This window comes from Callorhinus ursinus, unplaced genomic scaffold (genome assembly GCF_003265705.2).
Source record: "Callorhinus ursinus isolate GAN/ISIS: 27379988/994484 unplaced genomic scaffold, GSC_fseal_2.0 scaffold6, whole genome shotgun sequence".
Classification (NCBI taxonomy): domain Eukaryota; kingdom Metazoa; phylum Chordata; class Mammalia; order Carnivora; family Otariidae; genus Callorhinus; species Callorhinus ursinus.
In genome coordinates, this window is record NW_027397068.1 from 20,175,074 (window position 1) to 20,187,511 (window position 12,438).

Genomic DNA, 12,438 nt, shown 5'->3' on the forward strand with positions numbered 1-12,438 from the left:
TATTCTTTCCAAACTAACCCCCAAAAAAATAGAAAAGGAAGGAAAATTTCCAAATCCATTCTATGAGGCCAGCATTACCCTGATATCAAAACCAGATAAAGACACCACAAAAAAAGAGAACTACAGGCCAATACCTCTGATGAACATAGAAGCAAAAATCCTCAACAAAATACTAGCAAACCAAATCAACAACACATTAAAAAAAAAAAATTCATTGTGATCAAATGGGATTTATTCCTGGATTGCAAGGGTGGTTCAATATTTGCAAATCAAGCAACATGATACATCACGTCAAGAAGCAAAGGATAAGAACCATATGATTATTTCACTAGAGGCAGAAAAAGCATCTGACAAAATACAACATCCATTCATGATAAAAACTCTCAACAAAGTAGGTTTAGAGGGGATATACCTCAGCATAATGAAGGCCATAATATAAAAACCCACAGCAAATATCATCCTTAATGGGGGAAAAACAGAGCTTTTCCCCAAGGTCAGGAACAAGACAAGGATGTCCACTCTCACCATTTTTATTCAACTGAAGTTCTAGCCACAGTAATCAGACAACAAAAAGAAAGAAAAGGCATCCAAATTGGTAAGGAAGTGGTCAAACATTCACTATTTGCAGCCGACATGATACTATATATAGAAAATCTGAAAGACCCCACCAAAAACTGCTAGAACTGATAAATGAATTGAGTAAAGTCGCAGGACACAAATCAATATACAGAAATCTGTTGCATTTCTATACACCAATAATGAAGCAGAATAAAGAAAATAATCCCGGGGCGCCTGGGTGGCTCAGTCACTTAAGCGACCAACTCAATTTTGGTCATGAAATCAGGGTCCTAGGATCAAGCTCACCTGAGCTTGATGTCATGTCAGGCTCACCGCTCAGCAGGGAGTCTGCTTCTCTCCTTCTCCCTCTTCCTCTGCCCTTCCCCCACCTCGCACGTGCATGTGCGAGCTCCCTCTCAAATAAATAAATCTTAAAAAAAAAATCCCATTTATAATTGCATCAAAAATAAGATACTGAGGAATAAACCTAACCGAAAAGGTGAAAGACCTGTATTCTGAAAATTTTAACACACTGATGGAAGAAATTGAAGATGACACAAAGAAATGGAAAGACATTCCATCCTCATGGATTGGAAGAATAAATATTGTTAAAATGTCTATACTACCCAAAGCAATCTACAGAACCCTAACTCTCTCTTCACTGAAAGCTAGACTACTACAACATTACAATTGAAGATTAAAAAAAAAAAAAAAAAAAAAGAGGAAGGTCCACCTTGCCTAGTAACATGGTAACAGCTACCACAAGCATATGAGTACTTCATTTTCATATGGTTGCTTTACCACATATTAACATAGATTAAGAAGTATACTTACTTTGAATGGAAAACTGGATTTCACCTATTATGACAATTGTGATTGACAGGGCCTGCCTGCAGTGCTAAATTGAGAATGATTCTGAGGCTGAATCCAGACTCAGTAGAACTGTTATGAAGGATTAATAATGTCCACTATGAGTGAAAAAGGGAGAATGAGGGTATGTACTATGTACTTGACATCTTTAATATCTTGCATTTTCTCTGAAAAATTGTATGCCATTGGCAGGACTTCAATAAAAAAAGATGAATTTCACTCCTTTAATATTAAAGTCAACTACCACCCAATCGATTAAGGGATAGGATTACAATGAACACTAGGGAAATCTATCCAGACCATGAGCCATTCCTTCCTTTCTCAGAAACATTCCCTGATCCAGGAGGCTGGGATCCTTCTTCCCTTGTTACAAGTGACTGATCCCTGAGTGGATCCTAATCCAACACGGGGTAACAAAGTTTCTCTCTTGGGAATTCAGAATTAGAATTCACAAACAGCCAGTTTTGTTTTTATATATGCGGAACTGCAACATATGCAAAATATGGAGATCATGTGCTACCATTCAGAGAGAGAAGCACAGAAACAATTCAGTCTGTGGGGAGATGAATAAAGAAAATCTACAGAGCCAGAGAAACCAGGGAAATTAGGAGAATATTCTCTGGATTCCTGAGAACCTTCCTGTCCCTAGATTCTTAGATTCTCTTTTCTTTAAGCTAGCTTGAGTTGATTTATTTATAGACAAAGGGTATTAACTAATAAAGGATAATAGGGTTGCAAAGGCTAGGAGAAAATATTCTTTTAGAAGAAGAGGCCAAAAAATATATAAAGGAATAAACAGAAAAAAAATCAAATTACTTTTTTTTTTTTTTAAAGATTTTATTTATTTGAGAGAGAATGAGAGATAGAGAGCACGAGAGGGAAGAGCGTCAGAGGGAGAAGCAGACTCCCTGCTGGGCAGGGAGCCCGATGTGGGACTCGATCCCGGGACTCCAGGATCATGACCTGAGCCGAAGGCAGTCGCTTAACCAACTGAGCCACCCAGGCGCCCTCAAATTACTTCTTAACCTACATTAAAATGATGGTAGAAATTAATTCCTTCAGTTTTGTACCGTCTTCTTAAAGAGTATATGTGATAAACTTAACAAAACCTGACCTTTGTTTCTTCTGTCCTCACTGCATCCAGCAGATAATGCAGAAGCTCCTGACTGTCCTGTTGCTGGAAACTTTTAAATCGGGGGGCCCTATGATTTAAAAAAAAAACAGGAAAGAAAAAAAGATAATTTCATCAACAATATATTACTACCATCTAAAATCATTTTTAAATAGCATATAGTCAAAGATTCAATTTAGTCCTACTAAGTTTTTCTACTAAGTTGAAATACCAGATATGGTCACTATTCCAATTAGGATGAGATCTTAAGTACACAGAGAATAATATGGCTATCATTTATCAAGCAACTACTACATGCAAGCACAGTACATATGTTAAGTTTTACATATGTCAAGTCATAAAATCCTTAAACAAGCTTGGGATGCCCTATTTTCTCCAGCTTATATACAACGGCTTAGAGGGATTATTTATAGAATTTGCAAGGTCACATAGCAAGCAAAAAAACAGTATTCAAACCCAAGCCACCTTGATCTATTATCTTCCTACCTTGAATAACCAAAAGAAAAACAAGAGGTTATTTATATTAAAATAAAGAACTAAAAACTGATATCTCTGTGAATGTATTTATTTTAAGGATTTAACAATTAGATTTCCTTGTATTAATTAAAGGATCAGGTGCTATTCATGGAGACTTCAACAGAGCAAATATTTAGTTGATTTCAGTAACCTTAAAAAGTAGTATTTTCTGCAATAAACTCCAATACCAAAATGAAAATAAGTACTAAATTTAGATAGTGCTCTAAGACAAAGATTTTTGCTTAATATAAAAGAGTAAGAATATGTTATGGTAGTACAAGTTCACAATGGTCTCATTAAGATATGTGCAACATATCTCATTTGATATGCACAGCAGTGCTGTTAAGAAATTCATAATTAATATGAACTCTGTTTTACACTTGAGAAAACTGAAGAACAAGCTAAGTGCCACTGACATAAATCCAGGTCTTTTGATTCTTAAGTCCAGTATTTTAAGCATTATTTCTCATCTCATAATAAACATTCACCCCAGTAAGGCACTACTGTGAGTCCCTGGTGCTAAAAAGCTATCTGAAATAGCCTATAACAGGAGTGATAATTTCAGTTACTCACTCTTGTTAAGAAGTAGCAAAAGCAATAGGATGTTGAGAAGACTCTTGATTTACTCCCCTTGTGGGCTTCCCTTTCTGCATGTGGTAGATATTGTTCACCTTCTAGATCAGAGTTGAGGACAGAAACCAAGATGGACACAAATCCCAACCCTATTTGGGCTTCCATGGCTGGAATCCACATAAGGCTGAAATTGGATGACATGACACTTGTGCTGTAGGCATCAAGGAAGGCCAATGAAATGGAAGAAGACTGCAAGGGGGAAACCAGGGAATCCTTCAGAGATCCTCACCTGCCAGGTGGCAGGTAGGAGGACCAGTCTATGGCTTTCAAAGCAGATGCACAGGATGGAAATTGTTCCTGAACAAAGGAGAAACTTTCTCTACCATGTCCCTGCCTATAGCTCCATCTTAACTATGCACAAAGCAGTACCGCCTTCTAAACCACTCAAGAAAATTTAATAAACCTAGATTTTTTTCTTTCTTCTTCTACCTAGGACTGGGTAAAAAATTCTATGATGACTTACAGAATCTCTAATGGAGCCTATCTGATCTACAAATACCAAAGAGACCTTCAAACTTAAAGAGAAAAATCAACAAACATATGAAGAGATTCATGTATTCAAAATGAGGAGAACATGAAAGATACACAGGAAATGTACCTTAGTAAAAGTGTTACTGTGGGAAAGAGGAGAAAACTTAAAAATCTCAAGTTGTAAGAGGAAAACATATGCATACTCATAAAACAGGAATAGATTATCAAGAAAAAGAAATTCAGAACAAGAGAGAATTCGTGGAGATGTCTTGTGGATGAAGATGAATCAGTCTGTTGATAATCCAAAAACTCTCTCTACTCCAGGCATATTGACAAAATATAAAAAGAGAAAACAAGCAAAAAAAAATATATATATATGTCAAAACTTACCCAATGGTATACTTTAAATATGTACAGCTTACTGCATGCCAAATATACTTTACTAGAGCTATTCAGAATATCCATTAATACAATTCTTGTATCAACAGATTAAAAAAAAAACATATGATATTTCAACAGATGCAGAAAAAGCATTTAATAAAATGCAATACCTGTTCTTTTTTCTTAAAAAAAAACAACAACAACTAACATTTATTATCTCATGGTTTCTCTGGGCCAGGAATCAATGTCTCCCAATGGTAATAAATAATGTTTATTTAAATAACAAATATTTGTTGGGTGCCTGGGTGGCTCAGTCGGTTAAGCGTCTGCTCTCAGCTCAGGTCATGATCCCGGAGTTCTGGGATCCAGCCCTGAGGCGGGCTCCCTGCTCAGTGGGGAGTCTCCTTCTCCCTCTGCACCTCACTTCGCTCATGCTCTCTCTCTCTCAAAAATAAATAACAAATTTGTTTTTTTAAGAAAAAAATGAGAACTGGAGTTTATTGAATGTTTTTATTCTTGATGAAAACTCTCAGAAAAAACTAGGAATGCGAATTTCCTCAACTGATAAAAGTCATCTATGAAAAGCCTACAGCTGTTATCATACTTATGTGTTAAAGACTGAATGTTCTGCTCCTAATATCAAAAAGAAAGCAAAAATGCCTACTTTTTACCACTCCAACATTGTCCTGGAGGTCCTTGCCAGTTATATAAGATAAGAAAAATGTATAAAAGGATACAATTGAAAAGGAAGAAATAAAATGGTCTTTATTTACCAATGGCATTATTGTCTACATAGGAAATCCTGAAGAATCTATATAAAACTACTATAACCCTTGAGCAAGGGAACAAGAAACAAGATCAATATACAAAAATCAAGTATATTTCCTTATATTTGGAATGTACAACCGGATATTGAATTTTTTCTAAAGTACCAATTTACAATAAATAGTGTTTAAAAATATGAAATTCTTAAGGTAAATCTAACAAGATAGTGCAGGATTTGTAAGCTGAAAACCACAAAAAATTGATGGGAACAATCAAATACCTAAATAACTGAAAAGATATTTCATAATCATACACTGGAAGACTCAACCTTGTTAAGATGTCCTCTCCAAACTGATCTCCAAATGCAACCCCAATTAACAAACTGATTCTAAAATTCATATAAAAAAGCAAAGGACCTGGAGTAGCTAAAAAAAAAAAAAAAAAAAAAAAGTCTGAGCACTCACACTATCCAATTCTAAGACTTACTATGAAGGTATAGTAATGAGACAGTGCAGAACTGGGGTAAGGGTAGACATATAGATCAATGGAACAGAGTCCAAAAATAGACTCAACATATATGGCTTAAATCTTCACCAGATTTTTTTAAAATTACTTCTCTTAATATAAATCTCTTTTTAAAGTAAACATAATAAAGCAAATGCAATTTTTAAAATGTTTTCAAATAATGTTTGATCCAGTAGGTCTATTTATCCTACAGATGTACTTTCACAAGTGCGATACACACACACATGTTAAATCAAATAAGTCATACCCACATGTACTAATATGGAAAAATGTAAAAAATATATTAAGCAAAACAAGTTGCAAACAATTTTATATATGTCTGTGCCTGCATAATCGCTTTTGAAAAAAATAAATAAGGTACAAATAGTATTTTGAACTTTTATCATGAGCACCTATTATTTTAACAATTTTAAAAATTTTATAAATCTTTAATAAAACCAGGAGCACCTGGGTGGCTCAGTCGGTTAAGCATCTGCCTTAGCCTCAAGCATGATCCCAGGGTCCTGGGATCAAGCCCCACATCAGGCTCCCTGCTCTGCGGGGAGCCTGCTTCTCCCTCTCCTCCCCTTTCATGCGTGCGTGCTCTCTCTCTCTATCTCTGTCTCTCTCTCTCTAATAAATAAATAAAATCTTTTAAAAGAATCTTTATAAAACCAAAAAAAAAAAAAAGGATACAAAACAGTTATTTTTGGCAGAGCCAAAAACAAATTTCGAAAGCACATAGAATCCTAAAAACTTTTCAACTCTGTGAGGCACCAATGTCACAAAAATCTGAGGATATTTTGTTCTTCGGGCTTTGAAAAAAAACAGCATTTGCCACCAAATGAAACATAATAAACCCTCTTTATTTTGTACTACATTCAAAATACCATGGCACATTTTGCTAAGTGAAATAAGCCAGTCACAGAAAAACAAATAGCATGATTCCACTTATATAAGGAATCTAAAATAGGCAAATTCATTGAATCAGAGAGAGTGCAATGGTGTCTACCAAGGGCTGGAGTGAAGGAGAAATGAACGTACAGGCATAATCAATGGGCATAAAGTTTCACTCAAGCAAGATGGACAAGCTGTAGAGATCTGCTATTCAGCATTGTACCTTTATCAACAATAATCTATTGTACACTTAATTTTTAAGAAGGCAGAACTCATGGTAAGTGTCCTTTCCACAACTAAAATTTTTTTAAAAAATTAACATTGGTATAGTTCTAGAAGATAAAATGTAATACCATGGCACAAATAACTATTAAATTAAAATGAAATTTTAAAGTCTGGAGATATACAAAAATGCAAGTTCCCATTTAAAGAATTTTGTTTCTATATATTTTAGAAATTGTGGACTGGGACTAGCTCATGAGCTCCATGACAGGGTCTATTTTTAATATCTTATACATTGTATACCCTTAGATTCTAGCAAGTACCTGATGCAAATAAATAAGCTCTCAGTTTTTTAGATGAAAGAATAAATGAAAGAATTAAAGTTAAGTCAGGTCCTTTGTGGTATGTATGTATTTCTGGGCACACAAGGATTTTGTTTTTGAACATACAGTACTATCTTGAGAAATTCACTTAAATTCTATTTGCCTTGAAGGTCATCTTTAAAACTAAGGAAGGCACCTGGCTGGCTCAGTTGGTAGAGCATGCGACTCTTAATCTTGGGGTCATGAGTTTGAGCCCCACATTGGGAGCAGAGTATACTTAAAAAATAATAAAAGTAAAAATAAGAAAACTAGATTTAGATGATCTATTAATAGCACCTTTTAATTCTATAATGTTCTTACTTTTTGTTATTACATCATGGGCTTCTGAATCAGGACAGACCTCTATTTGAATGCTGGCTTTGTCACTATAAAACTAGGTAAGCTACTCAACTTTTGTGAGTCTCAGTTTCCTTATTTATAAAATGGGGATAAACAAGCACTTCTTCAGAGTACTATGAGATATAACAAACAAAAGCACAGAGCTGCAACTAAATAAGTATTAGTTTTTTCTCTTGAGAGTCTAGACAATAATAGCAATATTATAGTAAGAGTGAAATTACTCATATTAAGTGATATATTAGAATTTTATAACTCAATTACTTATATCAAGAATTTAGATGCACCCACTTCTGACAAAGCTGATTAAAAAGAACTTTAGGAGAAAGTGGTCCTTTTTCAGTCTCCTTCATGCTGTGAAGAAACACCAACAAGGCTGAGGTCAATGGTCCAGGGCTTGAAAGTTCCACTGTTAGTGGGTCCTTTAAAAACATGATCAACTCTATGTCAGAAATATGCAAATTTAAAATTAAATATTATTAAAAATCTAAGTTATACTTTGCTTAAATGATGATAACTAAATTGCCTTAAGTGTATTAAGAAACTTTATTCCTACATATATAAGATGAATATTAAAAAATGGAAAATGGAATTAAATGCCTTACCTTGAAAAACACAGGTATTCTCGTAACCTTTTGCCCCTTACTTAGTAAAACTATTAGCTTAAGAATAAAATCACCAATCTCTAGTTGCTTATAACCATCCCTTAATGTGCTCTCCTAGGGGCGCTTGGCTGGCTCAGTCAGTCCAGCATGCAATTCCATCTCGGGTTTGTGAGTTTGAGCTCCACATTAGTTGTAGAGATTACTTAAAAAAATAAGTCTTAAAAAATGTGCTCTCCTAAAAGCAGAATTACTTATCTACTTGACATGTATACATTTTAATATATGATCACAAATTACATTTGTTAGCAAAACTCCACACCCTTCTTTTCCCCAAATATTTTACTAATAAAATAAGGAATGGGAGATTATTTCACAAAATTGATACACCATTCTCCTTCTTTACAAGGGAGAGACATAAAGCTTGACAAGAGCAGCTAAAATTGTGTGAAGGAGAAACCCACTTTATTCTAGAATTTTTCCCCCACCAAGTTTTGTTTTCTAAAATGTTATCTTCACCAGTAACCCTCCTCCTTATAAACAATGAATAAAAAGCAGATCCCAAATATAATCTTAGGACATTACAGAACGTTATTTTCTAAGACAACTATCAAATATGGTTGTCTCATTCATGTATTCATGAAATACATGTTACATATATATTTCATACCAACTATCCTTAAAAGTCTACCGTCTGACTAAAACCACAGAAAGGACAGGCTATAATTTTGCATAGCTTCTGAATATCAAAACGGCTCTTTGCCATGTTGAAGACATGAACAGACATTTCTCCAAAGAAGACATACAGATGGCCAACAGACACATGAAAAGATGCTCAACATCACTCATCATCAGGGAAATGCAAATCAAAACTACAATGAGATATCACTTCACGTGTCAGAATAGCTAAAATAAAAAACATAAGAAACAACAAGTGTTGGTGAGGATGTGGAATAAAAGGAACCCTCCTGCACTGTTAGTGGAAATGCAAACTGGTGCAGCCACTGTGGAAGACAGTTTGAAGGCTCCTCAAAAAATTTAAAACAGAACTATAATATGATCCAGTAATCACTCTGCTGTGTATTTACTTAAAGAATACAAAAACACTAATTCAAAGGGATACATGCACCCCTATGTTTATTGCAGCATTATTTACAATAGCCAAATTAGAGAAGCGCCCCAAGTGTCCATCAGTTGATGAATGGATAAAGAAGATGTGGTATACATATACAATGGAATATTATTCGGCCATAAAAAAGAATGAAATCTTACCATTTGCAACAACGTGGATGGACCTTGTAGGCATTATGCCAAGTGAAATAAGTCAAAGACAAATACCATATGATTTCACACGTGAAATTTAAAACAAAACAAAACAAAAAACCCAAAAACCAGCTCACAGATATAGAGAACAGGGGGTGAGAGGGTGGGTAAATTGGTGAATGAGGTCAAAACAAATTTCCAGACATTAAAAAAAAAAAAAAAACACCTATGAAAAACCTATAGTTAACTTCATTCCTGATGTTAATGAAAGACTGAATATTTTTCTCCTACTCTGGGGATTTTAGGCAAGGATGTCTGCTCTCTCATCATTTCTATTCAGTATGTTACTAGAGGTTCAAGCCAGTACAATAAGGTAAGGAAAAGAAACAAAAGGCATATAGATTGCAAAGGACAAAGTAAAACTGGTGATTCAAAGAGTAATGATCTACACTGGTAGTCCTCCAGCTCAGGTCAACTCTATGTCCCAAAGACCGAAGATCTAAGATTGAAACTCTCCTCTTAGAAGAACACAAATCTAAAGTGATCAGCTATAATATCTAATTGCCATATAGTCCTCTCAAGATATAGTTCCACATGTAAAGTACCTAACATTCAATCACATTTAATAGGAAATCTTTTCAAATGACTAAGCATTAACTCCAATTTAGTAGTTTTCACTACCTCACTACATTTTAGAAGAGGGCACTGGGCTCTGCTCTAAAAATTTTAAAGGGCTGAACAGGCAGTAAGTTTACAGGTTGCCTTTTCAACAAAGAAATACAACAATACTGTCTTTCAAAACTGTCTCCTTGGAAGAAAAACCTAAGATTACTACATTGGGCTAAGAATTTTTAGAACACCCCTTTCTTCTTTTCAAAAGCCATGAACTATACATACATACATCTCTTCCTCCAAAACACACACACACACACACACACACACACACACAGATCAATTTCTAACTAAAAACGTTATTACTACTGTCAGGGCCCTTCAGCCAAAGACTACCAGGAATACACTGGTAGTTGAACAAGAAAGGTTTATTACTTGTTGCATTTAGGAAGAACACACACCATGGGAAACCACGGGGTATCTCAATCAGAAAGAACTGATACAGGATTTGGGCTTTGGCTGAGTAATCTGGGGGAGAGTCTAAGGAAGCAAAAGTCTGCTCTCAATTGAATGCTGTCAGAAAGTGGAGGCAATTCTTAGCCTGGGTATCCTGATAAATCTTATCTTTGAGTTAGGATAACCCAAATTCTAGTCTCTGGGAGATAAGAATGACGCTAAAGCTGTAACTAGTAAAGAGTAGCAGTCTCTCACTTTGGTCAAGAGAGGGTGCTTGAGATTTTTCTAAGTGGTAGACTAACTTTGTTTTTGTCTGAGTTCAGATAAAAGTATGAAGTGGCCTTGCTTTGTCTTATTTTTATCAGTCTCAGAGCAACCTGGCCTGAGGTTGGCATTCTGTGAGATTGTTTGAACAATATGGCCTAACTGTGGGTGCCAAGCCAGCTTCTGAATGTTAAGGGCTGCTCTTTTTCCTTATTTCTTTTCTCACTAGCTTAAAAACCTATTTTTTGACTAGGCTCCAAAAAATCTTTAGATGCTCACCATTAAAATTAAATCTACTTTTAAAGAACTAAAATGCTATATTAAAGCAAATGTTACTGGTCACTACAAAACAGGAGTCCTAGACATTTTGTTCAACTAAATACAAACCCCTTTTGTTTGAAAATTGCCTTAATATCTTTGTATTGTTTGACCCATGATATGTTTGAACCATAACAGATCTTGAAGGTATAATGTTAGAATTTTAAAATCGGATTATTTTCACAAAATGCTTTTGAATTATTTTTTTCAAAATATTTTTTCAAAACACCATCTCAGTTAACAGTGCTGAGAAATACAAAAGATCAATTTTGGCACCATCAGTGGCTCATCGAAAAAGAGCTATTATCCCAGTAGTCATTCTTCTTACCAGCCGAGTGTCTGGGGAAGGAAAAATCTTGAGTTTTGTCCCATTTTCTTTGTTCTCATTCATCAGTTCCATAAGAATGTAAGATTGTGCCAAGTTCTAAAAGAAAGCAAATATAAAGTCTTCTGATTCGGTTGTAATATCCTCTGATTCTATGGGAAAAATGGTCTCTTCAACTCTCAAATGTCATCTAGCAGAGCAAAAAAATTTTTGAGTTTTAAAAAACTTGACTGAGCACATTTCACATTTAATAAACGTCAGTATTATGGACAGAACCATGGTAAAACACAGAGAAGTCCTTTTGGAAGCACTGTGCGAAAAGGTGGTGTATATATGAATGTATGTACATAGCAAAGGCTACAGATAGCCTAAAACAAAAAGAAAACAGATCTTTCTAGGGGAATGTTTAGCAGTCAATTGCTAGTTTACAGGTGTGTCAATAAATATAAAGTTATTTTTTACATTTTACAAAGATTCCTGATGGCTCTTACCTGCATGACTGCATTAAAGAAGCAAGTATTTCCTAAATTTGAAATTCCTTTCACAGACGGTACACTGCTGCCTTTTCTTCCTTTCTTTTTTTCACCTGTTTCACATTTTTCCTCACAAAGTTTAAGGATTCTAGAAAATGCACCTAAGTTAGAGAAAACGTAACTGACATTAAGATGTAAAATCAAATATATATATATATAATTTGAAATAAATACATTAATTAAAATTAAGTAAGATTGTCCCCTGAATTGGTGTCCCTGAAGGGCAAGAATACAAACACAAATAAATGTCTCCAGTTTGTATCTTACTGCTACGTATTTATACCACGTATGGCACTGAGGGATAAATTCCAGATGAATTACATAGTTAAGTATAAAAGAATGAAGTAAAAAAACAAGAAGAAAACATCCAGATCTCAGTTCCTAAATACTATTCCCC

General features: G+C 34.8%; 1 protein-coding gene across 9 annotated transcripts in view; it reads right to left on the reverse strand.

The window, feature by feature from the left end:
• The window catches only part of USP45 (ubiquitin specific peptidase 45), a 69,204-nt gene that overhangs the window by 28,128 nt on the left and 28,638 nt on the right, over positions 1–12,438 (reverse strand). For 8 of the 9 annotated variants that reach the window (XR_012378507.1, XM_073893696.1, XM_025862992.2 and 5 more), the window contains exons 6-9: positions 12,000–12,142; positions 11,512–11,607; positions 7,960–8,090; positions 2,543–2,630 (exon numbers count right to left, since the gene is read on the reverse strand). Coding sequence is in view for 7 of the 9 variants with exons in the window: in XM_073893696.1 (XP_073749797.1) it covers positions 2,543–2,630; positions 7,960–8,090; positions 11,512–11,607; positions 12,000–12,142 (458 nt within the window). In the remaining 2 variants the exon portion in view is untranslated. Of the gene's footprint in view, positions 1–2,542; positions 2,631–7,959; positions 8,091–11,511; positions 11,608–11,999; positions 12,143–12,438 lie in introns of those variants that run through there. The other variant, XM_025863015.2, reaches the window with a different exon arrangement.